Source organism: Centropristis striata, chromosome 18 (assembly GCF_030273125.1).
Source record: "Centropristis striata isolate RG_2023a ecotype Rhode Island chromosome 18, C.striata_1.0, whole genome shotgun sequence".
Classification (NCBI taxonomy): Eukaryota; Metazoa; Chordata; class Actinopteri; order Perciformes; family Serranidae; genus Centropristis; species Centropristis striata.
Window position 1 is genome coordinate 31836741 of NC_081534.1, and position 24748 is coordinate 31861488.

The following is a 24748-nucleotide window of genomic DNA, read 5'->3' on the forward strand; positions in this document are numbered from 1 at the left end:
TTAAAAAAGACACAAAATGATTTAAAAAAAGAAACAAAATGAACAAAAAAGACACAAAATTACAAAAAAAAAGACACAAAACTTCCTCCTCCTCCTCCTCCTCCTGTGGGCTGTGATGTCATGTTTCCTGTTTGCAGAGCAGGAGGATCATTTAGCGTCAGCAGCGCCCAGAGGAACGAGGGCTCCTGAAGGCCTCCTCGGTCCACATGTTGACACTGAACACGTCACAACAGGATGATGAAATGTTTGACTCAGTAATGCTTCAGTTGGGCTCTAATGAAAGTACAATATAAAATAATTAAGTGTTGCTTTAATTAAAGCCGTAGTTTCATAACAATCCAGAGCTGTAAGAGTCCCACCAGGGACTAGCAACTGAAAAGTAGACTATAGACTTTAAACTAGGGGTCTCAAACTCTAATTACCTGGGGGCCGCTGGAGGCAGTATCAAAATGACCAAAAAAAGACACAAAATTACTAAAAAAAGACACAGAATTACCAAAAAGACACAAAATTATCATTGTAAAAAGACACAAAATTATTTTTAAAAAGACACAAAATTACCCAAAAAAAGTAATTAAAGGGACCTTCCGCACACAAAACATTAAACTTTCATACCTTCGGGCCACAAGTTTGAGACCCATGCTTTAGTTTAGACTATAAGTATTACTTTCCTCATTTTAATACGTTTCATTATGAAATATATCGCCTACAAAGTGTTATTACGTGAACATCACCATCATGTAAAATTCCTTAGAACTATAAAAAATAAAAAATGTATCCTCACCTCAATGTTTTTCATGTCTTCCATAAAACGGCCAAGGAGAAATTTGCAGGACATCATGCAAAAATGTTTGATAACAACGATGAACGGTTGAGATTGCGAAAAGTATACTGAGTGAACCACTGAAAGTAATCATTAACTGTTGAAGCAGCTAAAAATAACAGGTGAAGTAGCTTCAAGTACTAGATAAACAGCTGAGCTAGCTAAAAGTAATGGATTTACAGTTGAATCGCTAACAGGAGCAGTTGAACCAGCTAAAAGTAACAGTTGAACTAGTTAAAAAGTAACAGTTGAACTAGTTAAAAAGTAACAGTTGAACTAGTATAAATGACAGGTGAAGTAGCTTCAAGTAACAATTGAACTAGCTAAAGGTAATGAATAAACAAGTGAACTAGCTTAAAGTAACAGTTAAACTAGAAGTACAGAACAGTTGAACTCCAAAAGTCGCTGAACAAGCCAAAAAATAATAGATCAACAGTTGAACTAGCTAAAAATTACATTTCAACTAGTTATAAGTAAAGATTAAACTAGCTAAAAGAAACCGTTTAAGTAGTTGAAGAAGCTAAAAGTAACAGTTGAACTAGTTAAAAAGTAACAGTTGAACTAGTTAAAAAGTAACAGTTGAACTAGTTAAAAAGTGACAGTTGAACTGGTTAAAAGTAACAGTTGAACTGGTTAAAAGTAACAGTTGAACTGGTTAAAAGTAACAGTTGAACTAGTTTAAAGTAACAGTTGAAGTAGTTAAAAAGTAACAGTTGAACTAGGTAAAAAGTAACAGCTGAACTAGGTAAAAAGTAACAGTTGAACTAGTTAAAAAGTAACAGTTGAACTAGTTAAAAAGTAACAGGTGAACTAGTTAAAAAGTAACAGTTGAAATGGTTAAAAGTAACAGTTGAACTAGTTAAAAGTAACAGTTGAAGTAGTTAAAAAGTAACAGTTGAACTAGTTAAAAGTAACAGTTGAACTGGTTAAAAAGTAACAGTTGAAGTAGTTAAAAAGTAACGATTGAACTAGTTAAAAGTAACAGTTGAACTGGTTAAAAAGTAACAGCTGAACTAGTTAAAAAGTAACAGTTGAACAGTTCAACTGTTACTTTTTAACTACTTCAACTGTTACTTTTAACTAGTTCAACTTGAACTAGTTAAAAGTAACAGTTGAAGTAGTTAAAAAGTAACAGTTGAAGTAGTTAAAAAGTAACAGTTGAAGTAGTTAAAAGAAACAGTTGAACTAGTTAAAAGTAACGGTTAAACTAGTTATAAGTAACGGTTGAACTAATTAAAAGTAACGGTTGAACTAGTTATAAATAATGGTTTAACTAGTTATTAGTAACTGTTAAACTAGTTATAAGTAACAATTGAACTAGTTATAAGTAACAATTGAACTAGTTATAAATAAAGGTTTAACTAGTCAAAAGTAACGGTTAAAATAGTCTTAAATAACGTTTGAACTAGTTAAAAGTAACAGTTGAACTAATGTTCGCCAAACGATTGATATATCAGGCTAAAAGTGTTGGAAAACGGCTGAAATATACAGTTTAAAGTAACGTTAATATGAACAGGAGTAATGAAAAAAAGTTGGGGTTATCTACCTGAGTCCACCTGGCGGAGGAAGACAACTGGGGGGAAAAACGGTTGAAAACAAAACATTATTTAGATATTTTCACCAAATATTTCTATGACTCATGATACAGTTGTAGCCCACTCACCCAGTTATGTGGGAACACAGTGACACCTGGAGTCAGAAACACAGCAGTCAGGTGATCAGACAGGTTATTTATAGCTTTATGACTATAAACTACATTAATAATATCACTGTTTGTCACATTAATGCAATAAGTAATTTGAATCATTATACAGTTATAAAGCAATATGCATGTCAAAATATAGGTAACAGCTTTAAGACGAGTGCAGTATAAAACAATAATTATACAAGTTAAATCTCCCACACTGGTTCCTTATGTGAAGGCATCATTTATAATGCAATGGCGCCTCCTATTGGAAGAAATCCTGCATTACAGTTTTCCTCCTCTCTGGTGAAACCTAATTATCATTTAACTCTTTGGAGTTTGGGGCTATTTTGTTGGTTCTTGACTCTTTTTCATTCTGCCTGTATATTCAGCTTAAATAATGATCACCATGTCATGCTGCTATCATCTTTTTCAGCACAACCTCACCTGATTATTATTTTGTCATTTTGACTTAATGGATCAACATTTTGAAACACAAAAAAACACACATAAAAACCACACAAAAACACGCCAAAATTTTCCAAAAAACACATAAATACACACAGAACACACATTAAAACACAAAAAATGACAAAAAACACATAAAAAACACACAAAAATACAAAAAAAACCCCACAAAAAAATGAAAAAATAATTTTAAAAAAACATAAAAACACAAAAAATGACAAAAAAAACACACAAACAATTGACAAAAAAACACATAAATACACACAAAACACACATTAAAACAAAAAAATGACAAAAAAACACATAAATACACACAAAACACACATTAAAACACAAAAATGACAAAAAAAACACATAGAAAACACACAAAAATTACAAAAAACACATAAATACACACATAAAACACAAAAAAAATACAAAAAATGACCAAAAAAACACAAAAAACACAAAAAACTGAAAAAATGATTTAAAAAAACACAAAAAAAATAACAAAAAACACAAAAACAATAAAAAAGCATACAAAAAATAACATAATATAAATATAAAAATGTAATAATAATATAAAATATAATATAATATAAAAATCCCACAAAAAACAACAACAGTAAACACAAAAGATAGCATTAAAAATGTTAAAAACGCACACTGCAAAATTTGAAAAATCTCTGCAAAAAAGTAAAATCATGTAACTAAACTTGGTCAAGGTGTTTTTTTCACCTTTGCAGAAAAAGAGTTGATGCATTGATTGGACATTTGTATTAAATGGAAACTTGTGGAAAAGCCAAAACTTTAGAGTTGAGCTGTCAGCAGAAACATGCTGCTGAACGTTTCTACTTGATGAATGAATCTTGCTCCGGTGCTTTTCTGGACTGCAGAGGGTTCACAAACTTAATATATTGTGGAATATTATTTTATTTGAAACGTTTTTTAAATAAAGGGAGTCAAGGGAGCTTCCTGTGAGGAACCATGTCATTTGATATTAATTAAGAGCAATTATTGCTGCTCAGCTACCGCACTTAAAATACATTTATTAAGGCCTATTTATTATACAATTACTCAGCTCACAGCACGTTAGTTGGGTGCTATCCACAAATGTTTGAATCTGTCTAGAGTCAAGCAAATAATTTAATATTCATGAAGACTAACTAACTAAATAATGATTTTGATAAAATTATAAATATCACTTTTGAGAATAAATGGAGCTGTATTAAATTGATAAACTAAATTAACTAATGTCTCACAACATTTTCTCTGTTTTCTCAATAATTTGCAACAAATACATAGATGAAATAAGAAATTTGGTGAATTTATTAAGATTTTTTTTGCAACTGCACACATACAAACAAAAAGATTTTTAAATTAAATAATAATAATAATAGTAATAATAATAATAATATTTTAAAAGATAGATAACACTTAATTTCTCAATTTAATCAGTGAACATTAAGCTTTAGGGAAGAATCTTTTTTTTTATTATTTTTTAAATAGCTACTAATAAAGAAATTGTGAGAAATAAATAAATTAATAATATATCCGAAAAACACCTTTATTTTTAGGCCAAATTTTGTTTGTTGATATATTTTTACACTATTCCTTTCCCACATATTTTTTTGTAAATATTATTTAAATGTTTTCAGGTTATGAAAGATATTACTAAACTGAATTATATTGATTTATTTGCATATTTCTTTTTTTAAAAACTTCTCTTTATTGTTTTTTTTTGTCTTTCGTTCACATAAAATGTTGTTCTAATAAAGAATGTATATGTTCATTTATGCTTAAAATCAACACGAAATAACTGAATGATAGTAGGAAAATAAAAGCAATAAAAAACACAAAAAACAAAACAAACAAACAAACAAAACAAAAAACCTAGGTGGAGTCAAATCAAGTATCAAAACAAAAATAAGGTTTACAAATAAAATAGATTTAAATATTAATAATACAACTCGGACGATGTCAAGTTTTCAAAAATTTACATTTGTTAATTTTTCATGGGGTTATATTTAGTATAATAATCCATAAATGGCTGCCATATTGTGTAAAATGTATTTATCTTACCTCTCAGGGTGATTTTTATTTTTTCTAACTGCAAATGTTTCATTATATCATTCATTAAAGTTTGATAGACTGGAGGATTTTTTTTACTTTTACTGCAGAGCTGCAGTTCCTGTGTTCGCCAGCAGGGGGCAGTGTGAGCTCAGGGTTAAACACAGATCAGTGTGTTTGAGCTGCTGGAGGGACTCAGGGAGGTTTTTACTCTAAAGTGTTTGTCTTTTCCTTTACAGGTTTTCAGGATAATCTGATTTTATTCATCTTTCAGAGTTTTCCCTGTACAATAACAAATAATAGTCTGGTTCATTACATACTGTTGCTATGCACTTTGTTTTTTATGCACACTGTTCATTGCACCTTATTTGTTTCATAGCACCAACATTTTTATACTGTATATTCATATTTATTCTGCACTGGAATTCTATTCTACTCCTTAATACATACTCCTTCTTTAGACACTTAATTTTTTATTGTATTTTTATTGTATTTTTATATTTTATTGCTTGAAGTATGCCTATGTTGTTCTTTTTATTATCTATCTATCTATCTATCTATCTATCTATCTGACAGAAAGTCTCAGAATAACAACTCTACATCACTTTATAATCTACTGAACATGTTCAAATTATGACATTTCCACCAACTGTTTTCAATCAAAGCTGCTATTTTTATATTCAAATATTATTATATATATTATATTCATATGTTGTATTTGCAGTCTGTAAGGAAGAAGATTCCAAACCCACTTAATGGGCAAATATCCAATAAAACCTTTATGTTTTAAAGGGTTTAAATAGAGCTGCAACAATTAATCGATTTATTGAACAATATTAAATTTTTTTAATTAATCGTCAACTATTTTGATAATCTAATAATTGGTTGGAGCAGTTATTTTTAAAGACAGTAAATCCAAATTCTCTGATTTCAGCTTCTTCAATGTGAATATTTCTGGTTTCTTTGTTCCTTTATGACAATAAACTGAATATCTCTAAACAAGAGATTCAACATTTTATGGACCAAACAACTAGTCGATTAATCGATTAAATAATCGACAGATTAATCGATAATGAAAATAATCGTTAGTTGCAGCTCTAGGTTTAAATAGTTTTGGAGGATTATAATTGTGCCAATTAATAGCAATTTAAAATGCACAGGGGATTTAAATTTTAAATAAAAGATGTAAAATAATAAACATAACTAATTATGACTACTAAGAACTTACAACTGCACCCTGGTTCTTTATTTTTGTTGCTGTTTTTAATATTATTTCTATTTATTTAATTTATTTCTCTCTGTTGTATTTTATTACTATTCGTATTTTGCTTTATTTTATTTTTTGTGTTATTATTTTATTTTTACATTTATGAAGTTTGATATTTTAATTTTTATTGCACAATAAAATGTTTTTTTATTTCCTGAATTTATTTTACATTTGACTGAAAATGTTCAAATTATGACATTTTCCCAAACAGTACACTGGTTCTTTATTTTTGTTGCTGTTTTTAATATTATTTCTATTAATTTAATTTCCATATCTTTATTTTTTATTATTATTATTATTTAGCTTCATTGAATTCCTTTTTTGTGTTTTTTTGATTTATTTTATTTATTTATTTTTCTTTCTGGGTTTCTTCACTTGATTTGCTTTTTTGTTTAAATATTTATAACTTATTTTTATTTGTATTATTCTGGATATATGAGGCAACAACTGAACAATTATTTTATTTTTACTTTTTTATTTATTAAGTTTGATATTTTAATCTTATTGTACTATTAAAAAAATGCTATTTCCTGAATTTATGCTATTTTAAATGTTCATGTTTATATATATTTTTTTCATATTTAAAAAATAGATTGCTATGTACGTTAACAACGGTGTGATTTTGTACGAATTAAGGAGTTTTTTTAAAGGATAAATCGACTCTGTGTGTGTGTGGTCATGAATATAGAAGACAGTCTATTGAAGGCAGCAGTCTGAATACCATGACAACTCCCAGCAGCCTCACATGTATTCACAGCAGTGTGTGTGTGTGTGTGTGTGTGTGTGTGTGTGTGTGTGTGTGTGTGTGTGTGTGTGTGTGTGTGTGTGTGTGAGCCATTATAAAGTGTTCAGGGGGAATAAATGGGATAAATGTGGAGGCTGTGAGGTCTTTGTGGCCGTCGGCTCGTCGTGTGTTTGTTTGCAGAGTTCGACCACCCAGCAGGATCCAACACACACACACACACACACACACACACACACACACACACACACACACACACACACACACACACACACACACACACACACACACACACACACACACACACGCAGCAAAGTGGAACTGAACCAAACATAGAAACTTTGCTGTAAAAATGTTCCAAAAAACAAGAATAATCATAAAGAAGCCTGGTTGGAAAATGTTTTTTTAAATACATTTTCTGTTCTTATCAAGTAATTTATTCTCATATTTAGCATTCAAGCCTTATTTGTCATTAAAATATAAGAATATTTTGTCCGTGTGGTGACATTATCTCCTGTTACTATCTTTCTGATGTGCACAAACACATACAAACCATAAAAACAGCTTCAAATAATGATTCATCTCTTTAGTTAACATGTCACATTAGAACACATGAAGTAGTTAAAAGCTTCATTTCATCATTTTTAAAGTAAACACTAAAATACTAGTGTTCATGCTCCATAAATATATATTTATAATATATTTTCACACACACACACACACACACACACACACACACACAGCAAAGTGGAACTGAACCAAACAGAAACTTTGCTGTAAAAATGTTCCAAAAAACAAGAATAATCATAAAGAAGTCTGGTTGGAAAATATTTTTTTCTACATTTTCTGCTCTAATTAAGTCATTTATTCTCATATTTAGCCTTCAAGCCTTATTTGTTATTAAAATATAAGAATATTTTGTCCGTGTGGTGACATTATCTCCCGTTTTTTGAGTCTTTTATCTAAAAAAAGACAGAGCCAGCCTTTATTTGATCAAAACATGCCAAAAATGTCCCTTTTTTTCAGTGAAAGTCAACTTTTCATAAAGAAATTTAAGACGTTTTCCATATTCTGATCAGTTCTCTTGTCTTCTTTGTGATAAACAACTCAAAAAACAGGAGATAATGTCACCACACGGACAAAATATTCTTATATTTTAATAACAAATAATGCTTGAATGCTAAATATGAGATTAAATGACTTAATAAGAGCAGAAAATGTATAAAAAACACACCAAACATAGAATCGCTGCTGTAAAAATGTTCCAAAAAACAAGATCTCCTGTTTTTTGAGTCGTTTATCACAAAGATCTCTCATATTTAGCATTCAAGCATAATTTGTTATTAAAATATAAGAATATTTTGTCCGTGTGGTGACATTATCTCCTGTTTTTTGAGTCTTTTATCACAAAGAAGACAGAAGAACTGATCAGAATATGGAAAACCTCTTAAATTTCTTCATGAAAAGTTGACTTTCACTGAAAAAAGGGAACATTTTCGGCATGTTTTTGTTTAAATAAAGGCTGGCTCTGTCTTTTTTTGTGATAAAAGACTGAAAAACAATGGATAATGTCACCACACGGACAAAATATTCTTATATTTTAATAACAAATAAGGCTTGAATGCTAAAAATGAGAATAAATGACTTAATAAGTGCAGAAAATGTATTTAAAAGAAAACATTTTCCAACCAGACTTCTTTATGATTATTCTTGTTTTTTAGAGCAGCGATTCTGTTTGGTTCAGTTCCACTTTGCTGTGTGTGTGTGTGTGTGTGTGTGTGTGTGTGTGTGTGTGTGTGTGTGTGTTTGTAAACACTTTGACTCTTCAGTTAATCTTTACAACAAACACTGATAATCATCTTAAATGCAGCGATTTCTCTGTTTGCATCGTGTTTGATGATCACTAATGTCTCATATAAAGTAAATACTAAATACAAGTTTAATATTTTTTATTTGTCTTGTAAAATATAAGGTGCAGAGGAAATTTACTCATTTATTTATATATTTTAGTGTGTTTTATTCCCTGGCTTTTTAACTTTGCGTGAGTTTTTTGTGTGTCTTTTTATTTATTTCACTATGTTTATCTGTTTGATTTTATTGTTTTATTTATAGCATCATTTTAGATTCATGCATTTAATTGATTATCTATTGCTTATTGTTATATGGAAATGTTTGTTTTATTGTTTTTATACAGCACTTTGGAAATGTTTTGTTGTATGTGTTGTTGTTTAAATGTGCTGTACAGATAAAGTGGATTGGATTATATATTTTAGGGTTTTAAAGAGGGACTAAAACCTTCTCATCGTGGGTGTTTTATGTTTATTTAAGCATTTTTCAACTCAAATTTGATTAAATTTGACACATTTTACAGCAATAAAATAATAAATATAGAGAGGAAGCCTTCTGCATTCCTTCACCAGTATTTTATTCCTGCAGTAAACAACAGTGTGTAAAAATACAATAAAATATAAATAAAATAAAATGTATATTTATTAATTTATAGAATAAAAATAAAGTATAATTGGGTTAACTGGGGTTCTCCATAAATCATCCAGTAAATATATAAATATCACAAAATTTGAGAGGAAAAAAACATTAAAATGAATCTTGTGTTATTTAAGTTTCTGATTTTACATTTATTGAATTTTTAAATATATTTGGAATAATTTATTTCTTATTGTTTTACAAAATATAAATTAAAAATAAATAAATAAAATAATGTAAATAAATATATTTTTCAGTTTAAAAAAATAACAATAAAACAGTAAGAATTTATATCAAAGAAACAATTAAATTATAAATACAATTTAAAATAATAATAATAATAATAATAATAATAAAGCAATATATCTTATAACTAAATATTTTTGATATAATTTATTTCGTATTGTTTTACAAAATATAAAAAATAAATTAAAAAGTGTAAATAAATATATTTTTCATTTTTTTTACAATAATAACACAGTAAGAATGTATATCAAAGAAAAAATAAATTATAAATACAATTTAAAATAATAATAAAGCAATATATCTTATAACTTTTTAAAAATGTATTTATTGCCTAAAATACTAATGTTTACACTCCATAAATATATCATACTCACATAAATAGTTACAAAATAATATATTTTTTCACTTTATACCTCTTGACATACTCCATAAATCATAAATTATCCTGGAAATATCACTAAATTTAAGAAAAGTATTATTAAACTGAATCTTGTCTTTGTATAAATTTCTTTTTACCGTGATATTAGAAAAATTTGCACCGTATTTGTTACGGTAAAGTTCTGGCAAGTTTTTTTTTTTTTTTACCGTAAAAACAACAACAGTGTAATCATGTTTATTTTGTTGCAAGTATAGCAATGATGATCTTTTTGTGTACAAATTTGATCTTGCTTCCAAACTTTTGGCCTGTAGTGTAGCCTATATATATTTCCTCACAAAAGTAGTTTAAAAATAATATTTTTTTTCATTTTTGGAGCTATTTTTGGATCTTTTTCTGTCTCTTTGGACGCACGTGAGAGCGAAGACAAACAGGAAGCGGATCAGTGACTCTAATAAATGTAAATGAGTCTCTTGTGTGTCTCTAATCCTCCATCATTAAACATTCTCCTCCTCCCTCAAGCTCCGGGGAGTGTTTTTTTTTTTTTTTTTTTTCACACCCTCAGCCACTTGACCCACGAGACCCGCCTCCGTCCTTTTTAACGGCTCTCACACACACACACACACAGCCAGCGGCCGTTAAAAGGGACGGAGGACACATGTCTCCGTGTCTCCCCCTCATGTATCCTTCATGCTGTTAGAGCCGCTCCGCTCGGCCCGAGCAGCTCCGGTTCACGGTGTTCATGGACCCCGAGGCTCCGCGGCGCGCTGCTCTCTGACGGGCTCAGAGGCTCTCCCACCGCGGGGCTCGAACCTGCGACCTTTCTGTCTCTTTGCCTCCTCCGGTGCGCGCGTCATGTCTTTTGGCACAAACACAAGAACGGGCTTCTCGGTGCGGGACATCCTGGACCTGCCGGACCCCGCAGGGAGGTGCGGCTCCGGGACCGAGGAGGCGGAGGAGGACGACCCGGAGGAGGCCCACGCGGAGGTTCCGGGCTCCGGGAACGCGCAGAAACTGGGATTTAGCGGCCGGAGTTTGTGCGGGCGCGGCGGGGGAAGCTACGGCAGGTGGAGCCGCGGATCCGGGAACCTGCACTTCTCACGTGAGGACACTTATATTTATTAATATTAACATTTAAAAGTTATCAGGCTTTATTTGCATCTATTGGCCTTTATTTATAATCCAATTTCTGACGCTAAACTCTTAAATCTGTTCGTGCATAATCACCAAATTAGTCCCCTTAAATTAAAAATTTGATACATATTTAAATATTGCACCCGTTTTTCAACTAAAATGATATAAAAATGACATTAAATCATAATTTAATCCTTATTTCAGCGCGCACAGCCGAAAATATCTGCGCGTAATAGGAGACAGTCTCTTTGTCTCCATCTTTTACATCATATTGTTATTGTTTTACATATTAAATCACAGCCACATTATTAATGTTACCTGATAAGCTAAATCATATAGTTTAAAATATTTATTCATGTCCTTTTTACCAAGGAGAGACAATTCTTCAGCTGAATTTTTTTTAAAAATCATGTTTTTGGTTCCCAGAGCAGCTTCAGGACATTTTAAGGAAAATATGTTGAGCATTAAACGGAATAAAACAAATATTTGCCGGAAATAATCGTCCAAGTTGAATAAACATGTAAATATGAATTGATTTGTGATTAAAAACAGGGAGATGACTTCAGTGTTTTTGCTGTTTTAGAGAAATAACTTGTTATGGAAGACTTCTGAGGTAACAGTCTGCTTTAAAAAAAGTAATCAGATTACCTGCTCTGTCTCCCTGCAGTACACGGGATCTCCTTAGAGTCCCGCGCGGAGCCCAAGTCCCCGGAGCTCTCCACGGACGAGTCCCCGGACGCGGCGGCGGGCGGCGCGGCGCAGAAGAGCCGCGGCAGGAAGCGGCGCGTGCTCTTCTCCAAGGCGCAGACCTTCGAGCTGGAGCGCCGCTTCCGGCAGCAGCGCTACCTGTCGGCCCCGGAGCGGGAGCACCTGGCCGGGCTGATCCGCCTCACCCCGAACCAGGTGAAGATCTGGTTCCAGAACCACCGCTACAAGATGAAGCGCGCCGAGCACTGCGGCTCCGACGCGCTGCAGCTGCTGCCGGCGCGCCGCGTCGCCATCCCGCTGCTGGTGCGGGACGGGAAGTCCTGCGAGCGGATCACAGCGCAGGACCTGGAGGTGACGCTCCGCTCCGGCCTCGGCCTGCCTCTGTGCGCCTACTCCCCGCTGCTGCACCCGGCCTACGGCCCGGAGCACGCCGCGCTGCCGCAGCAGCAGCTGGCGCACATGTACCACTGGAGCTGGTGAGGCGGACTTTCTCTGAGGGACAAAAACCTGAACCACCAACAAGTCCACGTTATAAACTCATGATCGGCCTTAACGTAAATGTTTAAATTCGCTAAAAAAAAGAAAGAAAAGAAAGCCCCCTAAAATGATTAAATGCCACTATTCAAAAAGCGACAAAATTCCATCTTTTTTTAATGGAGTTTGGTTTGATTTTCTAGAAAGAATGAGTGTTTTCAATGCAATTTAATAGATTATTTGGAGTTTGGTTTGTGACACAAAGTAAGACGGAATAAAACATGTTAGGTGAGAAAATTTAGATTTTAAAGTTAAAGTATTTAAGACTCACTTAGTTTGAAGTATTTCCTCTAATTAAAAAAAGTCCTAAAACACTAACAAGTCCACGTTATAAACTCATGTTCGGCCTTAACATAAATGTTTAAATTCGCTATAAAAAAGTCCCCTAAAATGATTAAATGCAACTATTCACAAAGCGACAAAATTCCTAATTTTTTTGATTGGAGTTTGGTTTGTGACAAAAAGTATTTTCCAGAAAGAATGAGCATTTAAGACTCACTTAGTTTTAAGTCTTCCCTCTAATAAAAAAACTGTTTTCAATGCAATTTAATAGATAATTTGGAGTTTGCTTTGTGAGTGACTGAGGGACACAAATCCAAAAACACTAACAAGTCCACGTTATAAACTGATTGCTTAAATTCGCTAAAAAAAAAAAAAAAAAAGCCCCCTAAAATGATTAAATGCATCTTTTCAAAAAGCGACAAAATATTCCATCTTTTTTTGATTGGAGTTTGGTTTGTGACACAAAGTATTTTCCAGAAATTGTCTTGAAATAAGACAGAATAAAACATGTTGCGCTGAACTTTCACTGAGGGACACAGATCCTGAAACACCAACAAGTCCACGTTATAAACTCATGTTCGGCCTTAATGTAATTGTTTAAATTCGCTAAAAATAATAATAATAATAAAAAAAAAAACCTAAAATGATTAACCCATAAGAACCCAGACCCAGCAGCTAATCCTTAAAGGAAAATGATGGGGGAAATACCACATAGAACACATTTATGATGTTTTTTTTTTAATTCTAGCCCTAAATGTCAAAGATCTGTGATGTGACATAAACGTTACATTGGGCGTTTATAGTATTTATGTTTAATTTAAAATTTAAAAAACTAAACACATTTTCTGCTTACAGAAACACAAGTTTGCCTTTTTCTCTGCATCTCCACAACATTTATCAAAGTTGTGACATTAATAGTGCTGTTTAACAATAAATTATCTTTCAGATTGGTTTTTAAGTAACAAAATAATAAGAAATCAATAAGAAACAAAAACAAATTTGCCTTTTTGTTTGCATCTCCATAACATAAATCAAAATTGTGATTTTAATTTGTTCAGGAAATCTGGTCAGAACAAGTTAAATGTAATAAAGGACAAACTATTAACGGATTAGAATTGTTAAATGGGTTTAAACTTAGCCTCGTAACAAAAAATAAGCTTTTTGAAATGAGCTACTTTTTCACATTTCTGTTTCCAGTCACACATATATCTTGGAGAAGTCCCTAAGCTACGTCTCTTAATGATTTAATGAGTAATATGGGAGATTCTAGAAGATTTAAAGTGTTTGTTACACTGGTGTCACCATAGGTTCCTATGGGTTAAATGCAACTATTCAAAAAGTGACAAAATTCCACCTTTTTTTAATGGAGTTTGGTTTGTGACAAAAAAGTATTTTCCAGAAAGAATGAGCGTCTTGAAACAATAAAACATGTTACGTGAGATGGATTTTAAAGTTAAAGCATTTAAGACTCACTTAGTTTTAAGTCTTTCCTCTAATTAAAAAACCTGTTTTCAATGCAATTTAATAGATAATTTGACTTAAAAATAACATTTTCTGTCTCTGCAGCTTCGAAAATGTCTTGATTTTCAATCTTATTGCCACTAATCAAAGCAACTTAAACTCACTTATTGATCAATCTGAAGATACTGAAGTGAAACTGATCATAAAACAAATCAAACCAAACTTTCTTGTTTTTTTTCTTCTTCTGGGGACTTTGTGAGTTTTTGTTGTTGTTGTTTTTATTGTGTTTTTTTCTGCAAAAGTGTCACTTTTATCGCGAGAAAAAATGTTTCCGCGTGTTTTATAAATCTATTTATAATGTTGACTGTTGACTTGTTTTGTAATAAACTGGATATTTATGATGGTGAATAAAAGTTGGAGCAGGTGTGAGCGGTCAATCTGTGGTTTCTGACAGGAATATTAATAATATTGTGCTTTACAGAGACACAATTTAAAAGAAAAGAATATTAGTTTTATCATTTATTTCATGCATTTCTCATGCAAGATATACACAAATGCTTCATGAATCAAATGATTGGCTACAATACATTAATCCTCACATGATGCATAATTAATATAAACTTTATTGAGGTTTTTTCCTATTTTATTTCCTATAATATTTCTATATTTTTCCTGCAGAAAAGGAGCATCTCTGCTGTTTAAAAGTCTCTATATTGAGCACAAAGGTATTGTCCTAAATAAAGACATCAATAGTCAATACAAGTTATATTTTATAATATATAATTATATATATATAATAATTTAAAGTTGTGTTATAACTAAAATAGCTCCCTTTTAATGCATCACTGCAAAAAGGGTCAAAATCACACCTTTTCTGATGGAGTTTGGGCTAAAAAACAAACCGATAAGTATGTCAAATTATGATAAATCTGTTTTCTAATAACTAATTTAATATTTTACTATGAAAGAAATATAAAAGGAATACAATTAGAGGCCTGGTTAAGAGATATGAAGTCATATTTTAGGATTAAATCTATGTTGTATGGCCAAAATACCCCCCTTAAATGACTAAATTCCACTTTTCAAAAAGCGACAAAATTCCCTCTTTTTTGAATGGAGTTTGGTTTATTCCATATTTCTGTCTTAAAACAAACAAACAAAAAAAAAACATATCATGTGAGAATATTTAAAGCTGCATCTCAAAACTTCTCTATATTGAGCATTTACAGTATGTCAATGCTTTTTTTATTTCTATTTATAATAATAATAATAATAATAATAATAATAATAAATCAGTTTCCCGTGCGTGACTTTAGACGGCAAAATAACTGATTTTATTGTTAAATGCACTAAATTAGAGGCCTTATAAGGAGATGTCAAGTCTTACAAGTCATATTTTTAGGAATTAATTTGTGTGATATTAAAGCTAAAACAGCCACCTTAAATAAAAAAAATGCCATTATTTGAAAATTAACAAAATTTCCTCTTTTTTTGAATGGAGTTAAGTTTATGTCAGGCTTTATTTTCCCAGAGAAAAACAGTATTTTCTGGAAAGGACAAATGTCTTGAAACTAATTAAAATAAAGCAAGTTATGTGAGAACATTTAGTCTCTGAACCAATTATAGTATAAATATGTCACTTTATCAGAGATTTATATCCTGCAGGGAGTCTTATTTATTTAATATGTTACCATGACAACATGAAAGGGTAAAAAATAAATACAAGCTGGATAATTTAAGACATGTGAGGTCATTGAAGTAATATCTTGGAATACATTTATGTTAATAAAGCTAAAAAAAACAGCTTTACTTTATAAATTGCAACTATTAGAGAAGAGATAAAATCCTTATTTTTCTAATGGAGTTTGGTTTATGACGTCTTGTATTTTTTTCCTCCAGAGAAAATAACATTTTTCTTTGGAAACAAGACAAAATGTTGCATGACTAAATGTAAAGTTGCATCCCTGTCGTTGCTTTATTCTTTATATTGAGCAATTAAAGTATGTTTCTCTATCTGTTTCCTGCAGCTACTGCACAGAAAATTACCAAAAAAAGACACAAAATTATTTTAAAAGAGACACAAAATGACAGAAAAAAAGACACAAAATGACAGAAAAAACTAAATTATTTAAAAAAGGAACAAAATGACCAAAAAAAGACACAGAATTACCAAAAAAGACACAAAATTATTTTAAAAAGACACAAAATTACCAAAAAAAGACACAAAATTATTTTAAAAAAGACACAAAATTATTTTAAAAAAGACACAAAATGACAGAAAAAACGAAATTACTTAAAAAAGGAACAAAATTACCAAAAAAGGACACAGAATTACCAAAAAAGACACAAAATTATTAAAAAAAGACCAAAAAAAATACACAAAATTACCAGAAAAGACACAAAATTATTTAAAAAAAATACACAAAATTACCAAAAAAAGGACACAAAAATCTTAGAATACATTTATGTTAATAAAGCTAAAAAAAAAAAAAAGAGATAAAATTCCTCCTTTTTTGAATGGAGTTTGGTTTATGACGTTTTGTATTTTTCCTCCAGAGAAAATAACATTTTTCTTTGGAAACAAGACAAAATGTTGCATGACTAAATGTAAAGTTGCATCCCTGTCGTTGCTTTATTCTTTATATTGAGCAATTAAAGTATGTTTCTCTATCTGTTTCCTGCAGCTACTGCACAGCTAAATAACTGATTTAATATTTCACTATGAAAGAAATAAAAAAGGGACAAAATCTCATTCCTAATAGAGAGGTGTTATGTAATGCACCTGTATGCTCTCCCTCTATATATATTATTTATTTTAGGGTAAAATGTGCCAAATTTAATCAAATTTGAGTCAAAAAATGCTTAAATAATCTCACAAAACACCCACCATGTCCCTCTTTAAACCCCCAAATCATATTAAAATGAATAAATATGTGCATTTATTTTTTCTTGTATAAGTTTTACAAGAAAAATAAATAAAATAAAAAGCATGCAAACCTGTTATATGGACATTAGTGATATTTTAGGAATACATTTATGTTGCAAATACATTTATAATACTCCTTAAACTGTTAGAAAAGTGAATGGAGTTTGGTGCATTTGCAGACTTGTTATATGATGCACTTATAAGACTCGGGCTGGTTTATTTTATTTTATTTTATTCTTTCATGTAGTTTGTTTTCATCCTCTGAATCATAAACAGTCACATCAAACTCAGGATTAGAGGCAAGAAACAAAGAAAGACAACATTTTTTCTTTGATTTGGAGCATTTTTCTTGTGAATTATTCAATATTTTCGCCCTTTCTGAGTCTCTAAAAGTCCTTAAAAGGCCATAAAGCAGACAATGCCTCATTATAACAAGCTGAAACACTGTGAGACAGAAGACTGAAGGCTTTTGTGCCGAGTTCTTTTGTTTTCTTCAAACTTTAAAGTCAGACTGGATTCATTTCTTTGCAAACAAAAGCTTTGAGTTTTGACTCATTATATAACTTTGTTTGGGAGAATTTAAAGTAAAAAGGACTTCTTTTTACAGAACATGATTTTTTTTAGGCAGTGCATCATAATCTGCTTCAGACAGACGGTTTATCATGCATATTCCTTATTTATTGTGTAGTTAATCAGATTATTCACAATAAAACTGGGGATCATCAAGGTTTGCTGGAATGATGGAAACAATGCAGAGAGAAGAGGAGAACCACGTTTTTTTTTACCTCAACAGGTTCATCTTAAAGCAGGGGTCTCAAACTCAAATTACCTGGGGGACGCTGGAGGCAGTATCACAATGACCAAAAAAAAGACACAAAATTACTAAAAAAAAGACACAAAATGACAGAAAAAATACCTAAATTACTGAAAAAAGACACAAAATGACCAAAAAAAGACACAAATTTACAAAAAAGACACAAAATGACCAAAAAAAGACACAAAATGAAAGAAAAAAACTAAATTACTTTAAAAAAAAGGAACAAAATGACAAAAAGACACAGAATTACACCAAAAAGACACAAAATTATTAAAAAAAGACACAAAATGACCAAAAAACTACACAAAACTTCAAAAAATACACAAAATTACTTAAAAAAAGACAATTACCAAAAAAGACACTAAATTATTTTAAAAGACACAAAATTACCAAAAAATACACAAAATTACCAAAAAAGACACAAAATTATCTTTTTTAAAAGACACAAAATGATTAAAAAAAGACACAAAATTACAACAAAAAGACACAAAATTATTAAAAAAGACACAAAATTATTAAAAAAGACAACATTATTGAAAAAAGACACAAAATTATTTTAGAAAAGAAACAAAATTACCAAAAAAGACACTAAATTATTTTAAAAGACACAAAATTACCAAAAAATACACAAAATTACCAAAAAAGACACAAAATGATTTCTTTAAAAAGACACAAAATTACAACAAAAAAAGACACAAAATTATTAAAAAAGACAACATTATTGAAAAAAGACACAAAACTACCAAAAAAAGTAATTAAAGGGACCTTCCACACACAACACAGTAAAGTGCCATTCATATAAAACTCACATTAAACTTTCATATCAAGGTGGGGGCCACAAAATATCGTCACGAGGGCCACAATTGGCCCGCGGGCCGCGAGTTTGAGACCCGTGTCTTAAATGAATATTTTGGGAAAAAATGTTCACGTTCTTGCAGAAAGCTGATTCATGGTTCATGTTTGTATTTATCTCTCGCTGATGTTTGATTTACAGTTGGAAATGAAGATCTGAAGATGGTCATAAAACAATTATTAAACATGTTTTTTAAACAGTCTAACTTTATCAAACAGTTGGTTATCAACAGGTTGATTGTTTTTTACATGCAACACCAACAATAACGGGACTTAATAAAATATGAATACATCTCTAGAAAAGATTAAGCCACCACTGTGTTGGACAGAAAAGACTGAAGGGACTAACTTTATTATTATTAACGTTATTATTATTATTATTAACCTTATTTTATTAACGTATCATGACTGATCCGGTTCACAGAAGGTCAAAAAACTACTTTTAAACACGTCTATAAAACAAACTCTTTAACGAGAGATATATAGATTAAAACGTATTCAAATTATAAGCCAAAAACATGTCAAATTGCACTGACATTAAGAGGATCTTCCGTTTTCTATCCCCCCAAAAAAAGGTTATTAAGGGTTATTTTCTTTGTAATTATGTGACTTTCAGATGAAAATGTGACGTCCACAGCTGAATATTCTCCGCCATGATTTCTAAATTTCCACGTCACCTACGGAACTTTTTCAGTCCTACAAAGGTAGATATTTTAACTCAAACCCTGATCTTATTTTCTCAACTTAACCGAGTGGTTTTGTTGCCAAAAACGAACCATTTTCACAACGTTAACCATGTGTTGACAGCGGCCACTAGAGGGCGCCACTAACTACACACAGGGCATTATTAGATGCAGCATCAACACAAGAAATATAAAAATACACAAAAACGTCACTGAAAACTCTTAAAAACTATTATTTATTTAGCTTTTCTCCTGAAGTTTGTTATAAAAAATAAATTACTTAAAAAAGGAACAAAATGACCAAAAAAGACACAAAATTACTTAAAAAAGAAACAAAATGACAAAAAAGACACAAAATTACTTAAAAAAGGAACAAAATGACAAAAAAGACACAGAATTACTAAAAAAGACACAAAATTATTAAAAAACACACAAAATTGTTTAAAAAAGACACAAACTGACCGAAATAGACACAAAATAACAGAAAAAGACACAAAATGAAAAAAAAACTAAATTACTTAAAAAAGGAATAAATGACAAAAAAGACACAAAATGACCAAAAAAAACACAAAATTATTAAAAAAGACACAAAATTATTTTAAAAAGACACAAAATGACCAAAAAAATAGACAAAACTTCTAAAAAATACACAAAATTTTAAAAAAAGACAATTAGCAAAACGACACAAAATTATTTAAAAAAAGACACAAAATGACCAAAAAAAAAGAAACAATTATTTAGCTTTTCTCCTGAAGTTTTTTTTTTTATCATCTTTACCCTGAATATTTTTGTTTTCTTTTTAAACATCCGACAGGATTAGAAAAACCTTCAGACGACTTCATTCACAGACAGAAAAACCAGCTATTTACTGTGTTGTGACAAAAGAAAGAAAGAAAGACCCCCCTCTGTGTGTGTGTTGGGGGGTCTCAGTGTTCAGAGGGGTCAGAGGTCAGCTCATCTCAGAGGGATGATGTCATCAGAGCTTTGAGACGGTTATAATGAGTCAGCTGCAGCTTTAAAAGAGGAAACTGATCCGAGAGCTGCAGGTGAAAGTCCAAATGAGATAAGAAAGTTTAGATGGTCACAAATCACAAATAAGACAATAATTTGCTAATTCTTTCCACATGTATTGGGGGAAAATAGGGGGAAAAACATATATGTCATATACAAATGTTAATAAAAAAACAATAGGGCTACTTTTTAATATGAGTACATTATATATGTATTTTTTTAATTTGCATTTTAACTTGTATTGTAAATAAGCAAACTCATTCTGAATACACTCCAAAAAAGGTGGAACCGGAGAAGATTTTTATTTTTTGCATTTATTTTATTTATTTCCAAAAAATATATATATATTTTTTAATTAATGATATTTAATTCAATGTGTGCTTTATTAAAATTCTAATTTAGTCTATTTACTGTTAACTGTGATTTATATAGTACTATTTTTTTAAAATATTTTTTTTTTACATTCTCTCTTTAATAATTTATTAATTTATGGTTTGTGCATGTACGAAATATGCAGAATATTATTCATTTTTACTCATATAATTTAATTGTTTAAAATGCAGCTGACAATATACCTGCAGTTCATCCTGCAGCCAGCAGGTGGCAGCAGAAGCCTGATCAAAATATGCTATTGCCAACACACACACACACACACAAACACACACAAAAACACACACACACACACAAACACACACATTCTTGTACTTCTATCTTTGTGAGGGCCCTCATTGGAATAGTGAATTCCCTGCCAAGGTTATAATAGTTTAGAATTATTATTATTTTTTTTTTTATCAGTTTAAGTTTTAATTTTGTTGGGAATTTTTGTTTTCAAATCCAGTTAGTTTTAATGAGTTTTTAGAGTGAGTTTGCTAGTTTTAGTTTAGTATTTATTTATTTTAAATGCTTTTGTTTTAGTTTAGTTTTTATTAGTTGTAGTGTTTTGTAATGGGGTATTTGTTGGGTGGGAGATTAAAAGAAGTCACAGTAAATTTTGCCTTTATTTCCTTTGTCTTATCCATCTTCATTATGTATGAAAAAAGTTGACAAAGACGAAAACGAAGGACATTTTCGCTATAATTTTAGTTAGTTTTGTAACCACACAATACAGTTTCAGTTAATTATCATTATCATGTAACCTTTAACCCTTAAAACAAAGTCTGAAATCTCAAAAAATCCTTTAAAGAAGTGAGGACCGGCAAAAATGTCCTCACTTGGTAAAAACATGTTCTGGTCCTCACTATGTAGGAAGTACAAGTACACACACAAACACACACGTACTGTTACTTGTGAGGACCCTCTTTAGTCCAGATTTGCAGCTTCCAGTCTTTGATCGGTTGCAGCTCCTGGATGATCTCCAGCTGTTTGAACTTCTCTGCGTCTCTCCATCTGCAAGCTGCTCTGAGCACAGATGCATCTGATTCTGTCACAGTTTGTCACAATATAAACGCGTCGCCCCCTGCAGGCCTGGAGTGGAAATGCACAGATACAACGCTGGGTACTTGCTGCATGTTTCTTCTTAAGTTTAAGTCCATTCTGCAGCAAACTGTATGAGGAATTTACTGTTACAGCAGTATGTTAACAACTGGGACTTCATCATCGTAACACTGTGTCTTGAACTTTGACCCCCTGGCTCACGTAAATGCTGCACAAAGGATTGTGGGTCAGAATAGCTAGAGAAGCATGTTGGCTAACAGATTGCAAAATGTGACCGGATGCTGCAGGACATTTTGGTATTTTTGCTGTATTACATTTGATATACTATGTATTGGGACAGACTAAATCTTTTTCTGGCAAGCTTAATAGTCGCTTAATAGTAGAATATTTTTATGCGCACTTTCTTGAATAACCCTCATATAATTTTTGTTGACTAACCAATGATTTGATTTAATCAGCAAATCTGTAAAGCTGAGTTTATCCACAATCATTTTAAATGTTGTGTCTAGCAGAGATGCGCTTATAAGTTTCTTGGAAATAAGTCATTTAGCTTGAAATAAAACATGAAAAATTTTACATCTACAAGAAATCTTAGTGAACCTTCAGCCACATCCTTTGAATCTAAATTATAATAAAAACATTAGAAACATTTTGGCTGCAGCTCTCTGTTCTATTCAAAAACCCTGTAACTAAAAGAGAATCAACATGAATATCAGATTTTCAAGTAACAAGTACTAGGACAACGAAATTAGCCATCAACCCGTCCAAATGTATACTTAACCCTCTGGAGTCTCCAAAAGCGCCAAAGCATGGCTTCTTCATCACATCCAGACGTAAAAACAAAGCAGACCAAAAAAAAGACACAAAAAGACACAAAATGATGAAAAAAAAGATCCAAAATGACCAAAAAAGACGAAAAATGACCAAAAAAACCCAGCAAAATGACCAAAAAAAGACACAAAATAACTAAAAAAGACAACAGAAACAAAATCACCAAAAAAAGACATAAAATAACTAACAAAATGACCCAAAAAGTACACAAAAAAGACACCAATGACCAAAAAAGACACGACAACAAGCACACAAAACTAGAAAATTTCCTCTGGGGAAATTCTGAAAGGGCCACGGGGGCTACTGCCGGTGTGTATACACTATGATAAGATTCTTCAGAAATTTCAAACAATTAATACTAGTAATGTTATAATACTATATAATATACAAGGAGCACACCTACAACAAGCATTCCTTTTCAAGTATTTATTTATACAGCAACCTATGACCTTTAACCTCAAAATGTGTGTGTGTGTGTGTGTGTGTGTTTGAAGCATGTGTATCTTGAGGAGTGTGCATGCTTACGCGCATGTATGTATGTATGTATGTGTGTGTGTGTGTGTGTGTGTGTGTGTGTGTGTGTGTGTGTGTGTGTGTGTGTGTGTATCTGTAACTGTAATCACATCAAAGATCAAAGGCAATCAGATCAAAGCAATCAACAGAATTAACTGGCACCAACTGCCAAGGTCCCGTAATAGAGGTGGACAGACTGGAATTTCTGGCCTCGAACAGAAAGCATTTTTGGCAAAACCATAATACCTATCATTGATCCGACTTCACTTTGAGTGTCCTAAGTTCTTCCTGAACGTCTACATATGTTTTTTTTTTAAGAAAAATTAAAAAATAGCTTTGTTAGAGCGATCTAAAAAAACTGTTACATCTCCCTTTTTCAGAAATCTTCCTGCATTTTTAATATGGGAGCCAATGAGGCTGTTGGTGCGTGTTGGTGGCGCATCTGTGCGTCCTACGCCCAAACTATAACTCTGACAGCTTTACCAGAGGATTGTGAGTGAGAAGACAAATTTTCCTACGTTTCTATGTATAATTTTTTTCTGTAGAGTGGAATTTGCGGCCTGGAGCGCAGTTTTCAAATTTAATTTATTTTTATTTTTTCTCTCCCTCTACACTCTGGCGATGATGTCACACACTGTGACACGAACATTCCGTGCAATACACACCCATTATAATCTCAGAATTTCTCCAAAAATGATCATGGTCATTGAACAGGGATTGATAAAAAAACTATATGACCTATCGAAACGTGGATTAATACACCGATACACAAGACTTGTGTCTACTGTTTAAAGTTCAAATGGAGTCTCGAGGTGAAATAATGCCGGAGAAGTAGATGTTTGAAAGTCTCCAATCATGTTCTTCTTACGTCGCGAAAAATTCATATTCTGTAGAGAAAAGTAATAGCACACCGATCCCGATCAAACCGCATGTTTTGATATATAATTTGTCCTGCAACTCTTCAAGTTGTAGGACTAGTAGCGGGACGAAATTGCGTCCGGAAGAGGAAGAAGAAGAAATCCACAGTATAACAGTAGTGCTCGGGGCTGGTCCCTACAGCTATTGTTGTATGGGACCAATGGTAGGGCCCCGTGGCCCTAATTACCAAAACACAAAATTACTTACAAAGACACAAAAAGACATGGAAAGGATTCAAAATTGGACAAAATAGCCCTATAAGACTCCATAGAGTTAAAACACACATAGAATATGACAGAGGTGGACAGGACAGGGAGACAGAGATGAAATTGTCTTGCTGAGGGAGGGAGCGTCGAAGGACTGGGTTGTAGATGTTTGCATATCTGTATCTGTGGGAGTTTGAGTGTGTAAACCTGAGACCCGCCTTTGCCCTGCACCTTATCAGTTCCCCGTCTCAGCTCGCTGGAATGTAAAAAATCGATAACAACAGGCTTCTCGTCGAGAA

General features: G+C 31.7%; 1 protein-coding gene across 1 annotated transcript; it reads left to right on the plus strand.

Moving 5' to 3' along the window:
- Positions 1–10671: 10671 nt before the first annotated feature.
- LOC131991398 (homeobox protein Nkx-2.2a-like) lies at positions 10672–12776 on the plus strand. The gene is made up of 2 exons (XM_059356801.1): positions 10672–11241; positions 11941–12776. Exons 1-2 carry the CDS (start codon positions 10830–10832, stop codon positions 12459–12461), a joined length of 933 nt encoding a protein of 310 aa, XP_059212784.1. The 5' UTR covers positions 10672–10829; the 3' UTR covers positions 12462–12776.
- The last annotated feature ends 11972 nt before the right edge of the window (positions 12777–24748 follow it).